The 21,802-nt window shown below is 43.1% G+C and overlaps 1 protein-coding gene across 7 annotated transcripts in view; it reads right to left on the minus strand.

Annotated features, from left to right (window-relative positions):
• The window catches only part of LOC104142460 (death-associated protein kinase 1), a 72,914-nt gene extending 53,519 nt beyond the window's left edge, over positions 1 to 19,395 (minus strand). For 4 of the 7 annotated variants that reach the window (XM_068925095.1, XM_068925099.1, XM_068925094.1 and 1 more), the window contains exons 1-2: positions 19,093 to 19,146; positions 18,573 to 18,721 (exon numbers count right to left, since the gene is read on the minus strand). In XM_068925095.1, the coding sequence (XP_068781196.1) occupies positions 18,573 to 18,721; positions 19,093 to 19,131 (188 nt within the window). In that variant the 5' untranslated portion in view covers positions 19,132 to 19,146. Of the gene's footprint in view, positions 1 to 18,572; positions 18,812 to 19,092; positions 19,147 to 19,272 lie in introns of those variants that run through there. The other 3 variants (XM_068925096.1, XM_068925100.1, XM_068925097.1) reach the window with 3 other exon arrangements.
• Between the last annotated feature and the right edge of the window lie 2,407 nt (positions 19,396 to 21,802).

Raw genomic sequence — 21,802 nt, forward strand, 5'->3', positions numbered from 1 at the left:
GATCACTTACTCTCTTAAGAGAGGAGCTGAATTCAATGAGCCCTTTATCAACCAATGCTCAAGTACAGTATTATCTTACCCAATTAACTTCTGTGCGGGATGGGGCAGGAAATGTTATTGAAGCTCCAACATTAGATCAATGGTTATGTGCCGCTGTGGTGGGTGCTAACCCGTCCACAGGTGAACTAGCCACTACAGTGGGAGTGTGGCGTACTTTTGAGGAAGGGATTAATGCGTTGCGGCAGCTCGGGGTAGCAACTGGGTTAGCAGATGCAGACAGACCGGATGGTGTGGAAATAACGTGGCAGATGAAAACCCAATTATTAAGAGGGGCTCCAAGTGCCTTAAAGCCATTACTACTTGGCACAGTAATGCCTGCAACTGGGTCAGTAGGGGCTTTGGTAAACAATATAAGGGATTTGGCACTTGTTGGTGGACCGGATACTAAGCAAGCGAGAGCAGCTTGGAATTCCAAGGTGAAAAAATTGGCAGGGACTACTAAATTGAGTGGAAAGGTAACGAGGAGACAGATGTGGACTGATCTGCTGCAGGCAGGGGGATTATGTGATGAGATAAACGGTCTTTCTACTGCTGACTTGTTTAAGCGGTGGCAGCGGCTACCTGCCAATCAGCAATATCGGACACAGCCTACCGTCCCACCCGCTCCAGCCACAGCGTGGAAACTGCCAGCCAAAAGACAATGAGGGGGAGGCGGGTCCCCCACAATACGAGCGCCAGTTGCGGCTTACCATCCGGGGAGGAGGGGACTGACGCCCTTATGTACCCCTGTGAATCTGCTGGCGCTCTGGAGGAGAAATTGCTGTGCTTGCTTTAGTAGATACTGGGGCAGAAGTTACTGTATTACATAGTGCAGTAGCTCTGGGGAAGGCCGCTACCCACATGTGCGGGTTGGGAGGATCGGCCACCCCAGCGGTACGGGCTGTAGTTACGTTAGCAATTGGCAAAACCCCCCCATTTTCTACCTCTGTTTTATTAGCAGCGATTCACGAGTACATCTTGGGGATCGACATGTTACTGGGCAGAGATATTCAGACCCTGCAAGGATTGTTCTCCTTTGGAAAAAGTCCTGTGTTACCACAGTTGTGATCCATCACTTTGATTAGAGGGTATCCAAAATGGGACCCAGTGGATTTACCGGTTCCCCCCACTGTGGTGCAAGTGAAGCAATATAGGATTCCTGGTGGGGAAAAGGAGATTCAGGAAACTATAGATGCTTTATTGCATACTCAAATAATACGCCCTGCCCTGTCGGCTTTCGATAGTCCTATCTGGCTTGTTCGGAAGCCTGATGGTTCATGGCGTATGACTGTGGATTATAGGGAGCTCAATAAAATTGCCCCACCATTAGTGGCCGTAGTACCTGACATGGTAACTCTGGTTTTTTTTCAGGAATGGAAAGCTGTCATTGATCTGGCAAATGCATTCTTCTCCATTGCTATATCCCCACAATCGCAAGATCAATTTGCATTTACATGGAATAATAAGCAATATACGTTTCAAGTCCTTCCTCAGGGCTATAAAGATAGCCCCACCATTTGCCACCAGATGGTCTCAGCTGATCTCCCCCCACCCCCTTACAGAGTGTACCGTCCATCATTATATTGATGATATTTTGATAATGGGACCTTCTCAAGAACGGGTGCATGAACAGCTATCGTTGCTAGTACAGACCCTACAGGAGCGGGGGTAGGCTGTGGACCCTAAGAAGGTACAGGGGCCGGACATTAGTGTGCAATTCCTAGGGATAGTCTGGAGGGGACAGACGAAAGCAATCCCAGAGAGAGTGCACAATGCTATTCAACAGTACCCTGTTCCCACTGCTGTAAAACAACTTCAAGCTTTTTTGGGCGTTTTTGGGTTTTGGCGGACTTTTATACCCCACTTAGCATATTTAATGCGGCCACTACAGCGTTTGACCAAAAAAAGTAGCCAGTGGCAATGGACTAAAGAACAGCAGCAAGCCTTTGACCTGGGCAAGGAGGCGGTGGTCCAACACTCCGAACTATTATATAGTAGTATATATATATACTACTATATAAGTAGCTCTGCAGAGAAGGACCTGGGAGTCCTGGTGGACAAGTTAAGCATGAGCCAGCAGTGTGCCCTTGTGGCCAAGAAGGCCAATGGTCTCCTGGGGTGCATTAGGCAGAGTGTTGCCAGCAGGTCGAGGGAGGTGATCCTGCCCCTCTACTCAGCCCTGGTGAGGCCTCACCTGGAGTCCTGTGTCCAGTTCTGGGCCCCCCAGTACAAGAGAGACATGGCACTCCTGGAGAGAGTCCAGCGGAGGGCTACAAAGATGATTAGAGGGCTGGAGCACCTCTCCTATGAAGAAAGGCTGGGAGAGCTGGGCCTGTTCAGCCTGGAGAAGAGAAGATTGAGAGGGGATCTCATCAATGTGTACAAGTATCTAAAGGGGGAGTGTCAAGAGGATGAGGCCAGACTCTTCTCCGTGGTGCCCAGCAACAGGACAAGAGGCAATGGGCAGAAACTGAACCACAGGCAGTCCCATCTGAACCTGAGGAAAAACTTCTTCACTGTGAGGGTGACAGAGCATTGGAACAGGTTGCCCAGAGAGGTAGTGGAGTCTCCTTCCCTGGAGATATTGAAAACCCGTCTGGATGTGATCCTGGGAAATATGCTCTAGGTGACCCTGCTTGAACAGGGAGGTTGGACTAGATGATCTCCAGAGGTCCCTTCCAACCTAAACGATTCTGTGATTCTGTGATAAGAATTAGGGATGGCAGAGACTCATTACATATACTAAGTCCTGTATTCTTCCCCATCCCCAACTCTTGTACATTGTGTTTTCTAGGTTAGTTCCTTCTGTGCTAAGAGAAACCCTCATCCCAAGAATCTTCCAAAAGAGGTATAAGTTGGCCACAGAGATGCTGAATTAACGAAGAATGAATTTCTAACATTTACGGCCGCAAAAGTGCAAGCATGGGAGAATTCATGCAATTTTCTGAGAAGGACTGCATTCAAAAGACAAAGTTTAATGGAAGCAAGGGATGTGTATAAGGAAAGGGTATTACATTGACATAAAAGTACCAAGAGGTTTCAGTCTGTCTTTAACACTTTGGGACATTTTTTTGAAGTAGCTTAGAAAACAGATATTAACTACTTAACTCTGAAGATGTGATGTATTAAGATCCAATTGCTACTGCTTTTACTATTATTTACTGCCTGCTTTCCTTTTTATAAATTGCATTCACTCGATGGAAAGAGACTTAAATAACACTTAGATCAGCCTGTGAAAGAAACTGCAACTCAACCATAGAACTATCCATGTTCTTCCCAAAAACGCCTATTAGCAGATGGGGAGCACCTGTGTCTTTCCTCAGACTTTCCTCTCTTTGCTGAACCCTTCAGGATTTCAAGTCACTTCAGACATGGCAGAGCAAACAACCTCTCCCAAAATTTAGTGTCCTATTCCTGTAAATTAGACACACTTGTGCTGAAATATTAGTCTACAAACTTGAAATGCAGTTAGCAATTTCTGTCAAAGGGGATTTGCAGCAGGGAAAGATAGCTGAGCGGGTGATTCCCGCCCCCCCCCCCCCCCCCGGCCAATGTCAAAAAAACAACTGAAGGTAACGTGAAAAGACAAGAAATCTCTTTTGCCAGGATCAGTGGATCTGCTTCTGTCCCTTCAATGCAAGGAGGTTAAAATAGCATTAATTGGGCACCTTAGCATGAAGAAAAATATCCTGGTAACATCTGTTTTTTATGAGAAATTGCTTCCTCCTTTTGCAACTATTTAACTAAGGAAAATTGCTGCAGCATTTAAAATTCACAAAATCATTCCTACTGGGTTTACTTCTAGAGATGTTTAACGTGATGTTCTCATACTGTAAGTTATTTTTCCCAAATATTTAAGAGCTGGACTGTATGCGTTGCTGTAAATCCACAGTAACTGCACAGACATTTATCTGGATTTTCACTGCAGTGATTGAAATAATTATCTGGATCTCTCAAATATGTAATTTGAGACCTTTTATGATGTGGAAGTACATATAACCTTAAACTTTGAGAAGTGTTTTGCATTCAGTACCACGCTGTCATTAATACTTTTGTAGTACAGTTTCCTGAGCGTCCATACTGAAATGTGGGTTTTAAGAAACATTACATTGCAGACTCGTGCGAAAGACTTAACTGCTTTCATTTAACTATGTAATGAAGCAGTGATCTGCCACTCACCCAGCAGAACAATCTAGCATATTTGCTGCCAGAATAGGGCATTTTATTCCTTATTTCCCATCTTCCAATTACTTACCTAGGTTCTTCATGTTTCTACAAGCCACATGGATACCAATTACTTCAAAATATCCTTTTTTTTTTTTTTTAGAACAAACAACAAAGCAATTTTTTTTCCTCAATACACAGTGTTTATAATTGTCTTTGCTCTATTAGCTTGAAGCTCTCCAAAACTTCTATAAGAAGGGTGATGCTTGGAAAATGACAAGAGTCACAGAATCGTTTAGGTTGGAAGGGACCTCTGGAGATCATCTAGTCCGACCTCCCTGCTCAAGCAGGGTCACCTAGAGCATATTTCCCAGGATCACATCCAGACGGGTTTTCAATATCTCCAGGGAAGGAGACTCCACTACCTCTCTGGGCAACCTGTTCCAGTGGTCTGTCACCCTCACAGTGAAGAAGTTTTTCCTCATGTTCAGATGGGACTGCCTGTGGTTCAGTTTCTGCCCATTGCCTCTTGTCCTGTTGCTGGGCACCACGGAGAAGAGTCTGGCCCCATCCTCTTGACACGCCCCCCCCTTCAGATACTTGTACACATTGATGAGATTGCCTCTCAGTCTTCTCTTCTCCAGGCTGAACAGGCCCAGCTCTCCCAGCCTTTCTTCATAGGAGAGATGCTCCAGTCCCCTCATCATCTTTGTAGCCCTCCGCTGGACTCTCTCCAGGAGTGCCATGTCTCTCTTGTACTGGGGAGCCCAGAACTGGACACAGGACTCCAGGTGAGGCCTCCCCAGGGCTGAGTAGAGGGGCAGGATCACCTCCCTCGACCTGCTGGCAACACTCTGCCTAATGCAGCCCCAGGATACCATTGGCCTTCTTGGCCACAAGGGCACATTGCTGGCTCATGCTTAACTTGTGGTCCACCAGGACTCCCAGGTCCTTCTCTGCAGAGCTGCTTTCCAGCAGGTCAACCCCCAGCCTGTACTGGTGCCTGGGGTCATTCCTCCCCAGGTGCAGGACCCTGCACTTGCCTTTGTTGAACTTCATGAGGTTCCTCTCCGCCCATCTCTCCAGCCTGTCCAGGTCCCTCTGAATGGCAGCACAGCCCTCTGGTGTGTCAGCCACTCCTCCCAGTTTAGTATCATCAGCAGACTTGCTGAGAGTGCACTCTGTCCCTTCATCCAGGTCACTGAGGAATATATTGAACAAGACTGGACCCAGGACTGACCCCTGGGGGACACCGGCCTCCAGCTAGACACTACAGGCCTCCAACGAGACGCTGCACCACTGACTGCAACCCTCTGAGCTCTGCCATCCAGCCAGTTCTCAATCCACCTCACTGTCCACTCATCTAGCCCACACTTCCTGAGCTTGCCTAGGAGGATGCGATGGGAGACAGTGTCAAAAGCCTTGCTGAAGTCCAGGGAGACAACATCCACTGCTCTGCCCTCATCCACCCAGCCAGTCATCCCATCATAGAAGGCTATAAATCAGATTGGTCAAGCATGATTTCCCTTTGGTGAATCCAGGCTGACTACTCCTGATCACCTTCTTGTCCTCCACATGCTTAGTGAGGACCTCCAGGAGGAGCTGTTCCATCACCTTTCCAGGGATGGAGGTGAGGCTGACAGGCCTGGAGTTCCCTGGCTCCTCCTTCTTGCCCTTTTTGAAGACTGGGGTGACATTGGCTTTCTTCCAGTCCTCAGGCACCTCTCCTGATCTCCAGGACCTTTCAGAGATGATGGGGAGTGGCCTAGCGATAACATCCACCAGCTCCCTCAGCACTCGTGGGTGCATCCCATCGGGGCCCATGGATTTGTGGATGTCAAGTTTGGACAAACGATCCCTAACCTGATCCTCCTCCACCAAGGGAGGGTCTTCCTTTCTCCAGCCTTCCTCTCTTGTCTCCAAGGTCTGGAATTCCCCAGGGCTGGCCTTAGCAGTGAAGACTGAAGCAAAGAAGGCATCCAACAACTCTGCCTTCTCTGTATCCTTCCTCACCAGGGCACACACCCCATTCAGCAGTGGGCCCACATTTTCCCTAGTCTTCCTTTTGCTACTGATGTATTTGAAGAAGCCCTTCTTGTTGTCCTTGACATCCCTTGCCAGATTTAATTCCAAATGGGCCTTAGCCTTCCTTGTCGCATCCCTGCACACTCTGACAACGTCCCTATATTCCTCCCAAGTGGCCTGTCCCCTTTTCCACATTCTGTAGACTTCCTTCTTCTGCTGGAGTTTTGCCAGGAGTTCCTTGCTCATCCATGCAGGTCTCCTGCCCACTTTGCTGGACTTCTTCCTGAGAGGGATGCACCCATCTTGAGCCTGGAGGAGGTGATGCTTGAATATTAACCAGCTCTCCTGGACCCCTCTTCCTTCTAGGGCCCTCCCCCATGGGATTCCTCCAAGTAGGTCCCTGAAGAGGCCAAAGTTAGCTCTCCTGAAGTCCAGGGTTGCAATCCTACTCATTGCCCTGCTCCCTCCTCGCAGGATCCTCAACTCCACCATCTCATGGTCACTGCAGCCAAGGCTGCCCCCAACCTTCACATCTCCAACTAGACCTTCTTTGTTCGTTAGTACAAGGTCCAGCAATGCACCTCTCCTTGTTGGCGTCTCCACCACCTGGGTCAAGAAGTTATCCTCAGTGCTCTGCAGGAACCTCCTGGACTGTTTGTGCCTAGCTGTGCTCTCTTCCCAGCAGGTGTCAGGGTGGTTGAAGTCTCCCATGAGAACCAGGGCCTGTGATTGTGAGGCTACTTCCAGCTGTCTGTAGAAGGCCTCATCGACTTCCTCTTCCTGATCAGGTGGCCTGTAGTAAACCCCCACCACCGTGTCACCCCATGTTAGCCTGCCCTTTAGTCCTTACCCATAAGCTCTTGACCCGCTCATCATCCACCCCTAGGCAGAGCTCCACACATTCTAGTTGCTCCCTCACATAAAGGGCAACTCCACCACCTCGCCTTCCTGACCTGTCTTTCCTAAAAAGCACATAGCCATCCATGATAGTATTCTAGTCATGTGAGCTGTCCCACCATGTCTCTGTAACTGCAATGACATCACGGCCCTGCAACTGCACACAGATCTCTAATTCCTCCTGCTTATTCCCCATGTTGCGCGCATTGGTGTACAGGCATTTCAGAGAGCCAATCGAGCATGCAGGCTTCTCGGGAGAGGTGCAAGAGGATCCTCCATAGCCATTAATTTATGTTAATAATTTCTTATTAAGTATGTTTGGACTGAAGCTTTCTGGAATCCAGCTGGTCTGAAGGTATGTTTATCTGTTGAAGACTTTTAAGATACCATCTTTTCATTTAGTAAAGCAGAGTATTCACACTTGTAATTGGTTCAAGTAATAGCTACACCCATGGGGGAAGGGCAAAAGCCAGAGGAATGGCGGGGGGGAAATAGTTTTTCAAGCAAAGCACTACCCTTATTGCCATTTAGAGTAATAAAAAGAAGCTTGCACATACATGTACTTACAAGATCAATGGCTAAGTACACATTCATGTAAATAAAGAACGTAATACACCGTGCTAGTACTTCCTGCCACAGTTTGAGTTTTAATGCTTCTATTGTTCTTTAGTACTTTATCTTTATTTTACTCTTTGGACTTTTTATGAAGTTTGTAAACTAGCTCAGAGATTAACATTAACTCATAAATTAATGAGTTTATGAAAAAAAGAGTCTTTCTAAATGTTAAAGGGTGTACATGAAGTACATCTGACTCAGAACTGAACACAACAGCTCAGTCATAAGTTGTTTGGGAGTTTTAAATCAGGAACCTGCGGTGAACATTAAAACACATGAGCAGAACAAACACTTGTTTTTTTTGGTGACGCTAAGCAAAGACTGTTGTTGCTGCAATTTCATAAATAAAAAATGCTTAAGGTTCCTGCTAAGCTTCCCTTTTATAGCAATAGGTTCTGAAGCATGTCTGGTGCATTCGTCCTACAGGTTGGGGAGGAAGAGTCTGATGGTAACACCAGTTCTCAGTTACCTCATCCACTCTTTCATAGCAATGAGCAGCTTCCCTTTATTTCACCTTCTCAAAACCTCCCTGTTTTATAGCATATGACTGATGATTTTAATGAAAGATAATAATGTACCTTTAGACAGAATTTTTATGCAGATTTTGACTTTAGAAGGCATCTACGTTGAATGGGCACAAACACAAGAACACAAATGCATAGCATTTGTAGCATGGTAGCACCTGTTAGATACATTAAAAGATGCTTATCTAAGAAAATGCTGCTTTTTCAGTGTCTTTGAAAAAATGAATTAACAGAGCAGTAGGTTTGAATTGTTCACCAAACACTTGCTAGTAAAAGGGTAAAACCTAATCACTGGAAGAAGAGGTAAAGATGGGACTGCAAAGCCCCAAACTGGTTATGGCTCAGTTTTCCGAAATAACGATAAGAGTTAGAAGTATGAAATAGATTTCTCCAAGTTTCATTACTACCTATTGGGTACAAAGAATCACTGTAAAATCCAGAGGTGCCTTACTAACCTTTCAGTACCAGAACAGAGACATACACCCAGGAGCTTACGTGCCACAAAACATGGCACAGTCATTTTTTGCTTGTGAAAATTTCTTTTTTTTTTCCCCCTCCCGTTATTGATTTGATGATAGCTAAATACACAAAGAAACTCACCATCCAATAGAATCTATAAACACATTAAGTTGAGAAAATTTCCAATGATAAAAATACTCTTTCTCCTTTGCTGAAGTGAGCTTTTTAACAAGGCACCAAAACACGGTATTACAAAATCTCCAAACAAAGCATGGTGTGTGTCACATACGCAAATCTCATACCAAGTGCCTTAGTAACTATCCCTATACATTACAGTTTTATGAGCTGCTATTTACAGTCAAGTAATTGTCTGCTTCCTCATCTCCAAGTTCTCTTTTACATCTGCTCACTGACCACTTAGGGATTTAGAGCATTTTAAAAATATATTCCAAATTGCCCTTTCTGTCCTCCATGTAAAGGAAGATTTGTCTGGCTACCCTTGAGCTGTTGTGCATGGAAAACATACTCAGACTGTGCAGTCATGAATCTCGTTATCCAGGGTTAATCAACAGTCAAGTTTTGCTTCTCAGTTCAGACCAATCCTTCCATTTGGTTTTAGCTGGCCGTGACTGCAAGGCATTTACACAATTCACTGAGGGTGCAGGCTTTATGGTGCAGGTTAATTGATTCAACTACTATGTATGTGTCACAGCAGGAGATGTCCCCACCTCTCTGGCTGTGCATTCCTGCATCCTCCTTCATGCCAGCAGCTGGCACTGATATTTGTCTGACGCACCCAGGGTGACCCAGTTCAGGGAGCTCAATCAGTTATTCCCTCTTGCCTCCAGACCAAGTTCAGGAGGGCACTAACACCTGCACAAGAGAAGCAGCAGGAGACTGTAGCTCAGCAAGTGAGGAACAGGACTATCCCATTCAATGGCCCTCCCATTAGACTGGTTTAGCTATACTGTAAAAATATTTGGACAGGCCAACGAGTAGATATGGCAGCACTGATCAGGGACCAATGTCAGTTTATTCACCATTAGCAGAGATAGTAATGTCAAGGCTTCTTTCTAAAGGAACAAAAGGGACAGAAGAAATACACCAGCTTTAAAAGATATAATTTGGAATGTTTTATTCTCCAGTTAATAACTAGCATCAAAAATGGAAAAAGGGATCCTTCTTTTAGGCAGAAAGGCAGACTAAACAATATCCTACAGCCCTTTCAAATAAAAAGCAATGAGAAAAGACCAGACAGAAGGAATTAAGCTGTGGTTCCCTGATGTGCTTTCCTTTCCCAGGGAGTCAACAGCAATTCCACACAGATGGCCTAGCTCATGGAGATAAGAAAATACTGCCAGGAAGATAACACACCAAAAAAAAGTCCCAACTCCCACACCAGAATGTTTAAAGTCTATGTTTGTAGAATAGAAGGGACTGAGTAGACAGGAGACAAGGTACAGATGCGGTCTGCAAGATCCATATTCCTTAGTCTTCATTAAAGTAAACAGGAATCAAGTGTCCCAATAAAGAAAGAATTGGAGGCAGCATGAAGAAAGGCGTCAAAAAAACCCTAACATTTATTACCATCCAAGACTCCCATGTACTACTTTTTTTCTTAGTAAGTAATAAGCTGCCAGCTTTGTTGATGAAGCTCTTGAAAGCACTGCATTCTTGGCCAAGAACTTGTTAAACACAGGTGAAATAACTACTAATATTATTTGCCTGTGTGGATAAGGGGGGAGAAGGGGGAAAACAACCTCTAAATCTTCATTAAACTTGGCAAAATAATTTAGCTATAAATAATGTCAAAACAGAATACAATATTATCAAGTAATGTAAAAATTAGCTTTATCTATACCTAGCTATACCTACTAGCTATACTTATATAGCTAAACAAAGTAAACGCAGTACCAAACAGTATAGACCAGATAAAACATAGAATCATGCGATTCTACGTTTTAAGCACTAGCTTTCTTCTTCTCATTTAGAAATACAGTATTATAAGGGACCATCTCAGCAATAAAGTCCAATCCTCTTAAGCTGCAGACCACCCTGCAATGAGGGTCAACAAGACTAGAAACCTCAGAAAATATAGAAAGATTAGGAGAGACAAAAGGCACCATCCAAGTTCTCTATAATCATAAGTCAGTTAAGAGTCACCAAAGATTCCAGAAAATGAACACCCTTCCTCTCTCCCCTAAGAGTAACAATTTCAAAACACCACAACTTCAACAGACAACATAACCTGGAGAAGTCATCCTTCTGTTAGGTACTCTAATCAAATGCTTCTACAGGCACATCCTATCCAGTACCTCAAATCTTACTATGACTAATTATTGATATTTGAGAGAAAATTGGGGAAGGGGACAGAAGCCCAGAAGCCAATTTACATATCAGAAGGAGGGCCCCTTGAGTAACCAGTGAAAACTTAGAAACACAGCATTAATTGCTTACAAATAAAGATACAGTAGAAATCAAATATTTGCAGTACACTGTTTAAGTTAAAGGATAACTCATCATTCTGTCTAAGCAAGAAGTGCATAGACCAAGTGGTACTGCCCAAAGCAATTATTTTTTCCTTTCCAAAGGCTCAATTCTCTGAATAGTTCAGCAATGAATTCAGTGAGACTATGCCTGTCAATCAGGTTGTAAAAATGGTTCTACTTTACACTGACTTATAAACTCTTCCAAGCATTGACCATCTCCTCCTGTGCTTAGGATCACCCAGTAAGAGCTATTTTTCTCTCAGTCAAGTACAGGCAAGATGTTCTAAGCTTCCTAACAAACAGACTTGCACTGCAGGCAGACGATAGTGGCTTTCATAAAAATGGAAGGCTTGCACTCTTAAAGAGCAGTACACTATTGCCCTGCAAGGTGCCTGCTGGTGCTGCTGAACGCGTGCACGTGCTCTGGGCAGCAGTGTAGTGATGCTTCCTCCTCAGCAGTGTTGTCTCTCGAAGCAGAAGTTGTCTATTTGTCATATTCACATAAGAAATCAGGAGGGAACAAGGGGAAGGGAATAAAATACATTGAGACAAGAGCATATGGCTGTACACCATCACGTGGATTACTCAGTTTAGTGTTTCAAAGCAATCCTAAACTGTGTGAACCATGCTTGATTTGGGTGAAGGGCATCTGTTACAAGACAGTATCCTCAACATCACCGTATACCACACAAAAAGAAAAAAAAAATTCATCACACTCAAAATACAATAACTTTAGCACAAAAGACCAACAAACTCTAAGATTATAACATGCCACAGGAAACTGGCACTGGAAACTTTGAAAGAGAGAGTTAAAAGCGATCTAACACGTCTACAATGACCAAATCCCTGTTACCTTCATCCTTCCCCAAAGTTAATTTCTAAATTCCAGAACAGTACCATGCAATCCTTTCCAGTAATTTGACAAGCTCAATCTTGAAACAATTTAGGTTCCCTGCTCATACTACCTTTGTTTCAAAGACAGTTCCCAAACTTCACATCCCTGGAGACCAGCAGCCTTTCAATTTCCAGTGTGTATGTTTATCTGAATATTTTAAATGCATATCTAGTATGTATCTTTTAAATACAAAAGTTTCTTCCTTTCCTCAAGTACTTGCTTCCTTCCAGTATATTTAAAAATAATACTCCTCCAAGCTTCATGTTGCAAGGCTAAACAAACCAAAGTCTTTAAGTCTCCTCTCATAAAAAGCTTCTCCCCATAGCTTGACCATCCTAGTTCTTCTTTGCCTTAAAGCAGAAAAGAGGCAATTTCTTTGAAACATAGTGATCACAACTGCAGAATACCGTGTAAAGGAGATCTTTATAATATATTGCACAACAACATGAGCAGATACCTGCCCCTGCAATTCATCTCTGATATTAGCCTTTTCCATAACTGCACTAAAAAAGACAGGAATGTCACTCAACAACAGACCAAAACACGTGGGCTCCGCTCTTGTATCACCTCCAAGTGATGAAATTTCAGAGTATAAAAAAATTACCTATATTAATCCCTTGGTTCAGTCCCTCATAGTCTGTTCTACTATTTTTTTTTTTTAAACACCATTTACTCCAATATTTATTGCATAATGAAGACATACAAGGAAGTAGTTTTGGCTTCAGGATCCTTAGAGGTAAGCTTTCTTTGTCCACATTTCTTTCAGTTTCCTCCTAGCTCAGCCATAAACTAGTTGGTTTATATTTACTTAACTGATGGTTAAGTAAAATCTACTATACTACATTATAAGCTGATGAATGCTTTTCAGGATTGTTAGAAAATTCTCCCTTGGCTCACCTATCTTCCTGTAAGAGGGTCACAACCCAGTTTGAGAAACTGTCATCTAATCTGAGACAGAAGTGCTATGCAAGCCAATATCACGCAGGAAATAGAAACTACAAAAATCACTGCTTTAACTGACACCTTTCCTTCGTAACATAAATTGTGCCATAAATTGTGTGGTTTTGCTGGAGGCCTAACCAAGCCAGTTAAGAACAGGACATCTGGCTATTAAGACCAGTTGTGGTTCTCATAGCAAACATGTAATTTCCTCCAAAAAATGATAAACCTTTGAATAAATGTTACCAGTTTTAACAACTATCCTGCAAGGTTACTCCAGAACCTCAGTACTCTGACATTCTCCTAATTTCCAGCTCAACTTTCTTGTTGTCAGTTTATATTCTTCTGCCCTTGTACCAACATTATTCTTTATCTCTGTCCCTCCCATGTATTTAACTTGAAGTAGATTTATAGCAACAATCACATCTGTACCCAGGCTGAGATTTTACCAGTGCTTTCAGTTGATCTAAATATGGACAGTTGCCATAAATTAGATATGAGGTGTTTTTTTTCCTTTGACAGGACCATTGCATGCATGCAAGTGATGGCATGAAAGAGGGAACAGAAACACACAGCAGAGGAAAGTGATACTGTTCTTTTCAGTCACTGTCAGCATGGACTTAACTTGGCATGTAGTTCTCATGAAAAACAGCCAAATTCTGTTCTGTACACACAGTTCTAGTAGAGGAAGTGATATATTTGAACATCTGTAAAAGGAGATAATGAACTAAAAAAAAGGAGAGAGGACAAAAAAAAAAAGCAAAACACCAAAAGAGCTAATGAAAGTTCAAGTATATCCTTAACACCAATTCCAATACTGATTGTACCTTGCAGAGTCTAACTAGGAAAGAAAATCAAAGACAAATATTTTATCTACTTCCTGATGAGTTTAAATTTGCAAAGGTTTGTACATTTAAAGTTAAGACACAGAATAAGCAGCAAGCTATAGTTTTAATTATACTTTGTTTTAAAAGACCTATAAAACAGACTTTTTCTCCAGAGAGAGAAATAAACTAAGCAGAATCAAGCAATTGTTTCCAAAAAAACATCTGCACCTCTTGTGCTTTTCATGTAGCAACACCACTTAATGCATTTTATAAGGCAATAATTGTCACCAGTAGTATTGAATGGTGACATTCTAATGCAGTCTGCATAATCAACAGCTCATAGTTTATTGTGCATTTATGAAAAAGAGGCATTTTGAGGCACAGTTTGGAGGTAAAGCAAAACAAGACCTAGATAAATAATTGTTCCCACCATGCTTTTCAGAGAAATTATTTTCTAGTCCTCATGCAACTACCAAGGCCAGGACTTGATCTGCTCAGCGTCACCACAACAATCACAGCATGGAATAACCAAGATTTTCTTCTGAGAGCTGACAAGACCGATATGACGCTTAAGTCATTCACATGCAGCACTGAAAGGGTTCTATGGTGTAATCTGAAATTAGCCATTTTGGATTCTCCAAAGAAAAAAACAACCCACAAACACACCAACCAACCAATCATTTTTCTTGCTTGAACAGTGAATTCGCTGCCAGCATTTTTAGGGTTCTTTCCCAGGTCCTTGTCCCTGAAAAACTCCTATAGTCCACTCAATTTACTGTAAGTCATTATCATGTATTACCAAAATTTGTATACATGTAGTTATAAAAGTAGAGAATTCCACATTTGCATTGTTTATTGGTCTGTCTATACAAATCTTACAAAACCTCTACAGTACCGTTTTTCCTGTATGTTCTGCATCTTCAGTATTTAACCATTTTAATTCTGTAGAAAAATGAAGGTTAACATATGCCTTTAACAGAGCAACTTGAGATGAGGCTACAGTAAGATTATATGACCAAATAGAAGTCGGAAATTTCAATTTAGCATTGTTAAAAATTTTGGACATTACATGTAATACTGTCTTTTAGCCTTACTAGACCATCATTCACATTGCTCCTTTTTTTTTTTTTTATATATATATATGACTTTCTAATCTGATAATTAAAAGGAAAATATTTTACATTATAACATTATTAAAAAGACAGTTGGCATGGGTTTTAAGCTAATGCAATTAAGATAAACTTAACAATTTTGAAAGAGGACATACCACCTCAAAGGACTTTAACATGCTATACTTCTCATAATGGACCTTGACAACACTCACACAATTTCAGCACACCAGCTTGTTAGTAAGGCTAGTTCAGGTTGTCAGGTCTGAAAAGCACCATGAAAGTCAAATTCTGGTTGTCATCCAAGCATTTTTTTGTTAAGTGTTTTTATTTTCCTTCCAATACAGGAGTGCAATACAGTTACTGTTATGGTATATGGAAAGACAAGGGGACAGACAGCGTTTGTAGCTCTAAAAAGCAGTATTTCTGAAGACTGATATGTCCATAATCACAAAAAAAAAAAAAAGGGAAAAAAAAGTAGTCTTCTGCCTGCATACCTGCTGCTTACTACAGAAATCAGTTTTCACGCTCCCTAGAAATATTTTCTAACTAAACAAAGGTAAAAGAGTGTTTTTCAGATTGTAAATACACATCCTCATGTTTACATAACTGCCTGTTCTCTCTTATCAGCACCTTCAGCATGTTATCCTATGCATTTTTCTCTCACAATTGATAAAGTGATTAGATACCTCAGATAGCAGGGTTAGCTTATCACTTTTCACTGTTAACTTCTCTGCTTCATGAGCTATCAAGCAAATATAGACTGATATCCAAAACTGCTGAGATCCATCATTGTTTTGGATGTTGAACAAGTTGCAAGTGTTAATCTAGTGAGACCCACTGGTCCAAATGAGCTTGAAGTTTAAAAATCATAAGGTATCTTTTTCTATTTTTTGAATCAACAGAAATCTACTATTAATAATAGCTATTTTAATATACAGTATTGTTCTACTCCTCCATTCATTCTCCACATCATACTTTTCATTATACTTAAAAAAAATTATTTGTATGCAAGGAAAAGATTATTTTATCAGCTGATCTATTTCCTAATAGATACTTTCCAGGTATCTGCCACTTTTACTTTTATTCCTGTCACCTTTCAAAAACATTTGATCTGATGACCAAATTCTATGCACATACAGACTTCTCATCTCATTCAGAAGCATACCACTATCAAAACCAACATTTTAATGTTTAAGTTCTCCACTTGGAAATTTTTTTTAAATTGTGTGTGTGTTTACATATATATACACATACATACGTATATATCTCATAGTGCAATACAAATACCATTCTTCAATCTATTCAAAAACATTATTTTAACAATAAAAAAAAAGCGAAGCAGCAAGGTGTTTATAAGACCACAAACACAATCATATTAATTCACATAAACAGATGCACCTGTACTGTAGCTTTGTTTCAGTGACGTTCCCTGTAATTAATTAAGCAATGGAACATTTATTAGAGTACTCTAACTCCTAGAGAAGAGCAACCTCCGTTAAAAAAAAAAAAAAAAAAAAAAAAGAAAACCACTAACACTTTGATTAGTTAGATCTGGTTTCATGGTCTTTACTTGCATGCTCATCATGGTGAGGCTTTTAATACTGATGAACTTTAATTCCTGTCTTTTGGGCGAACTGAAGTAAAGGCACTGCAGCAGGGTATTTGAAATGCATGGTCACACAGCCTGCAACTGCAGACAGAATTAACATGAACAAAATAGCTTTAGTAAATTTGTTGCATGATAATCTCTACCCCAGCAGGAACTGAATCTCTATCAACCTTTGAAATTTCATGGTTAGATGATTACTTATCACATCTGCAGGAGATCTGAACAATGCAGTAATACACATCAGTTCAGATTTGTAAAATGAAAAAAAAAATGTATATAACAGCACACACAATGATTAAAAGCACAATCTTAATCTATGTTCTTTACCAAAGACACCATTTGATCCACGAGCCTCACGAGACTGTGTACACAAGCTTAAGACAACTAAAAACGTAAACCAACTTGAACAGACACAAAGGTGTCAGAACAAACCACGTATAAACAAGACAATTAAAGGTGATCCTGTAAGTATTCACAATGCCAAGTTCCTTTATTCTTATTATTCTGTTGTTTTGATTTATCCCTAGGAAAAAAACTCAAACATACTGGTAAAAGAATGAGAAATACTCTTCTGCAAAGGCACTAGTTAGTGTCAGAAGCATTATAAGGTAATAAAGATATTTTACAAGGGGAAAATAGCAAAGAAGGTTAAAATTTCAAAATATTTGCATCTTTACTGAACTTGCTCAAAAGGCAAGTAGTCCTAGAAACTTTAGGATCCATTTACGCAAACATCCCTCAGCCAATGAAAAAGTTATCTGTTCATTTATTCACCTTGATTGCTACATGACTGCTACTAAATAAGAGGAAATAAAAGAATTTTTCTCTCATAAGGAAAAAAATAGGTTGACTTAGCAAAACTGAACATTTCATCATTGCTTAGCTCAAGTATTAAATCATGATTCAGGTTCCCAAGTAATCACAAGAAATTTTAAAGTCAAAGGCTTTTTTAATATTCATTTGCTTCCTGAGTTTTGAGCCTCAGGGTTGACGTTTGCAACTACATTTATATGCAAACATAAAGGTGGAAAACCTAAGGGGGGGGAAGGGGAAGAGAAAGAATGGAAAGAGGTGAGATTTACATGAGTTTTTCAACCAACTCTAGAAATTTAGGTTTAAAAAGAAGTTAAAATACCACTAAACCAAACCACACAACAACTATCCTGAGATTTACCTGCTCTTACGACTTTTATGGCAACACTTAGCAATAGAATAATCTAGACATCAATAGAATAATTTGGACATCTCAAAGTGATGCTGAAGTGAAAGCTTTGGCCCTTTTAAATAAGTGCATTTTATTTTTAAAACGAAAGCCCTGTCAAACATTTGACAATGTCTTGTCATCCACACGTATTTCTTTTTAAAAAGTAGATAAAACTGATGATGTTCTTAGTTTTGTTTATTTTTTTTAAGTAAAAACACAAATTGATTAACTGATTTGTAAATTCTTAAAATATCATGGGTTCAGACAGAATGCCAAGCATATATAGCATTATCATGAATAAAAATAACCTCAGTACTTTAATTCTTTGTTTGTAGTTGACCATATTAACATACCAAATTTTTTTAAAATCAAGCTCCGTTACCTATGATTGAGTCAATCTGAAAAATTCCATTTGCTTTTTTTACTATAGAACATTATTCAATGTTTGTACTTCTCTATACTTTAAAAATTAAACTCTCAGTCATTATTGTTATGTTCTGGAGCTTGCATGCAATTTCCAAAGCCTGTTTGTTTGGAAAAATCCCCATGTTTTTAAATATTTCCTATGTAATTAGTCTTAGGGCAATTGTTCTATTTAATAAATACGTATGGGGAAGCAGACACGCACATGAGCTGTATTACAGACATATGCACATCAAATTAAAAGGTATTAATTAAGAACTGCCAAACTCCAAAATCCAATTAGCTTGATCCAGCCCAGCCCTGATACCTCGCTCCCTGCGCGCCTCAGCGCCCGCTCGCGCCGCCACCTACCTGCCGAGCTCGTCCCCCGTCTCGTAGTGGTCCTCCAAGTTCTCCTTCCTGAACATGGTCATGGCTGCCGCCGGCTTCAGCCCCTGCTCGGCGCCCTCATCACCGCCTCCCCAGAGCCGCCGGGGCCGCCCCGCGCACGGCTGCGTGCCCTGCAGAGAACGCCGGGGTGAACGCCCGCCCGCACCCCTCCAACTGCCGCGCAGCGACCCCAACGCGCGGGCCACCCGCCGCCGCCGCCCAGCCCCGGCCAGCGGGGGCCCCGCCGCTGCCCGCTGCTCCCCCGCCGCCGCCCGCGGGGCGGAGGGCGCCTCCCAGACCGCCCACCGCACGCAGCGGTAGGAGAAGAAAGGGGCTCCCGCCGCGTCCCGCCCAGCCTCCCCCGCCCCGACACCTTCCTGCCCGGCAGCGGCACCGCCGTGTAACCCTGCTCCCAGCCAGCGCCCGGGCGCCACGTTCCTCCATGGCTCCGTTGCCCGGTCAACTGAAACGTGCCGCCGGGGCCACGGCATACAATGCGTACCGGCGGCAGCCCCCGCCCAGCCCCGGCCTCCCCGGACATCCCTGCATCTGATCCACGGGCGAAGCGAGGGGCGGGAAGACCGGAGGGAAGGGGGAAATAGGGCGTGGGGGATCCCCTCCCCACTGCCGGGCAAGGGCTCGCCGTAGCCTTTCCCGCTGCCCTTCCCGTGGCGCCACTCACCCCCTCGCTCGCTGCCACCGCAGCGCCCCGACTGCATCAGGACCCGGAAGGCAGCGATAGCGGCGCGGCCGTTCCCCAGCCAGCGCGCAGGGGAGCCGCGGACAGCTGCCGAAAGCAGCTTCGTGGCGCAACCAATGGGAAACCGCCGGCGGCCGCCTCTTCCCCTGCCGCGCCGCGGCCTGCCCGCCTGCGGGGAGCGGCCGCCGTTGCCAGGTGCAGTGCTGCGGTCGCGGCCCGGCGCTGCGCGGGCGGCCCGGGGCCTGCCCCCGAGCCGGGGCGCACCTGCCGCCCGCGGAGGACCCCTCTGGCCGCGGGGCCCCTCTGCTCCGGCCGGGCCCGGCCATTGTGTGGGCAGCCCGGCCGGGCTGCCCGTGGCCCTGGCTCCTGCTTGCAGCTGTGTGCCAACCTCACCTGTCTTCAGCCCACTCCCCTCTGCCACCTCCTGCCAGCTCCCATGACACACCGTGGCCTTGCAAGGCCCATGGTCCTTCTGGCATGTGGCAGCCCTGGCATGGGGATGTGGGACCTCACCACCTCCACCTGCATCCACACCCAGGCTTGTTGACAAAGCAGCCCTTGGGAGCTGGGGCTGTTCACTAGCTCTTGTCCCCACAAAATAATCAACGTGATGGGGGGCATGAAGCCAAGGAGAGCACCCTTCACCCTGCACAGTGAGGGCCCAGCACATCTGAGGGAGTGCTGTGCGTTTCAGCTGCCAGTGCTCATCTCCCAGCATCTGCCCCAGGAGCAGTGATGTCCACTGAGGCAGGATCTCTGCTGGTATTTCCATTGGCAGCATGGTGCCAAACCTATGGGCATGCAGATCTGGGTGCAAAAGGCCTAGTCCAGCCTTATGCGTGAGCTCACCCAGCACAGGCAAAAGTAAAAATGGGCCTGGACTTGGCATGAAGCAGGTCTACCACAAAGCTCACTCTAAGGATCCTCTGGCATGTTCAACACTCTTAGGCACTTTACAAAGTCAATATCTAAGTACAATTTGTTAGTCTTCTATCATCAGGTAACAATAATGAGGAATTTTTCTTTCATATGAAATATATTAAATCATCTCTGCAGGGTGTTGCACTTTATGTTTGATGTTTGCTAACATTGCCTAGCTTTGTACATGCTGCTGCTCGGGTTTGGCTTTCCTGGTGCTTGATATTTTCAGTAGTAAGTATATTGGTCCCATGCCAAGTTGGAACTTGGACTGCTGCTTACATTTTGGAGGCAAGTTTTTTGCTAGCTGCTCTAGTTCCCTGCAATCCATGCTGTTCAGCCCCAAGGGAGTACATGATGTTAGGTAACTGAACAGCTTTTAACTTCTATCTATCTGAACTGTCAGATCTCTCAGAAAGAGAATTGCTCATCAAAGGTGAAAAAAGTTCACTGCAGTCATATGATTTTACACTTAATTTAGCACTTGAGAGAGCCTGGCCTTCTTCAAGTACAGGACAACAAGTACAGAAGCCCTGACATTTTCTGAGTCATAGTGTGACCTTGGGCAAGTGTTAAAAATTTCTGTGCCTCCACTGATGTCATCCGTAAAATGAAGGTAGCACATTTGAATGGCTCACTGGATATAAAGTTATATAACACTATGTTCAAAGAGGGCAGTGCGCTGACTTCTCCTCAGACTGAGTAACCATCAGAATTATGCACTCCACACTATTTGATTTATAGGCAGATGTGCAGGAGTATGATGCTGCACCTTGTCTTCAGCCTGTCTTCTATGCATTTATTGCTAATGAGCTTTCAAAGTCATGACTCGCACAGTTTAGGTTGTTTGATATTTAACACAGCTTAAGATTTTTAACAAACACTGGATATAGGTTCAAAAGTTCATTTTGGTTTCAGAGACCCTTCCTTTGTCTTAAATGGGGAATATCACTGGAGCTAGCCAATGAACTTTTGAAGCATTCATATTTTACCCATCTTTAACCTTACTTGATCTTCATATGTTTTTTCACTTTTTTGCTCCAGTATTTTTATGACAGTCCTGAGTTCATAGGAGAGTAACATTTGTTGCAGCTTGTATATATTTTGTATTGCAAATGCTACTCAGATACAGAGTTCAGTATTATTCCTTATGACCCAGTCCTGCTTCAACTGATGCAATTAAAATTTCACTAGGGGTACATCAGAATCAATACACCATTCCTGAGATAATTACCTAGATGCATGGGGTAAACAGAAAAATGAATTACTTAAAATGTTTCTCTTTTTTCTTTCACTTAATAACTGTATCTGAAGGGGGAAATCTTGCTCCCATTGTTGTATATCCAGCCATCTAGGTCTGGGATCCTTGAATTTTGTTTCTCTGTTCAAGTACACCACTCATGGAAAGAGTTGTGTTTGAATACTGCAACAGCAGCAGCAACAGCACGTCACCACGTCGTGTGCCTGAGGAGGAGTCGTACTCCATCCAAGTGAGAACAGCCATGGTAACAGCAGGTTGGTGCTGTGGTATACACAGGTACAAAAGGAGACATGTCTCACCTGAAGCACCATTTCTCTTTCTTCAGGGAAATGC

The sequence above is a fragment of the Struthio camelus genome, chromosome W, assembly GCF_040807025.1.
Source record: "Struthio camelus isolate bStrCam1 chromosome W, bStrCam1.hap1, whole genome shotgun sequence".
NCBI classification, from domain to species: Eukaryota; Metazoa; Chordata; class Aves; order Struthioniformes; family Struthionidae; genus Struthio; species Struthio camelus.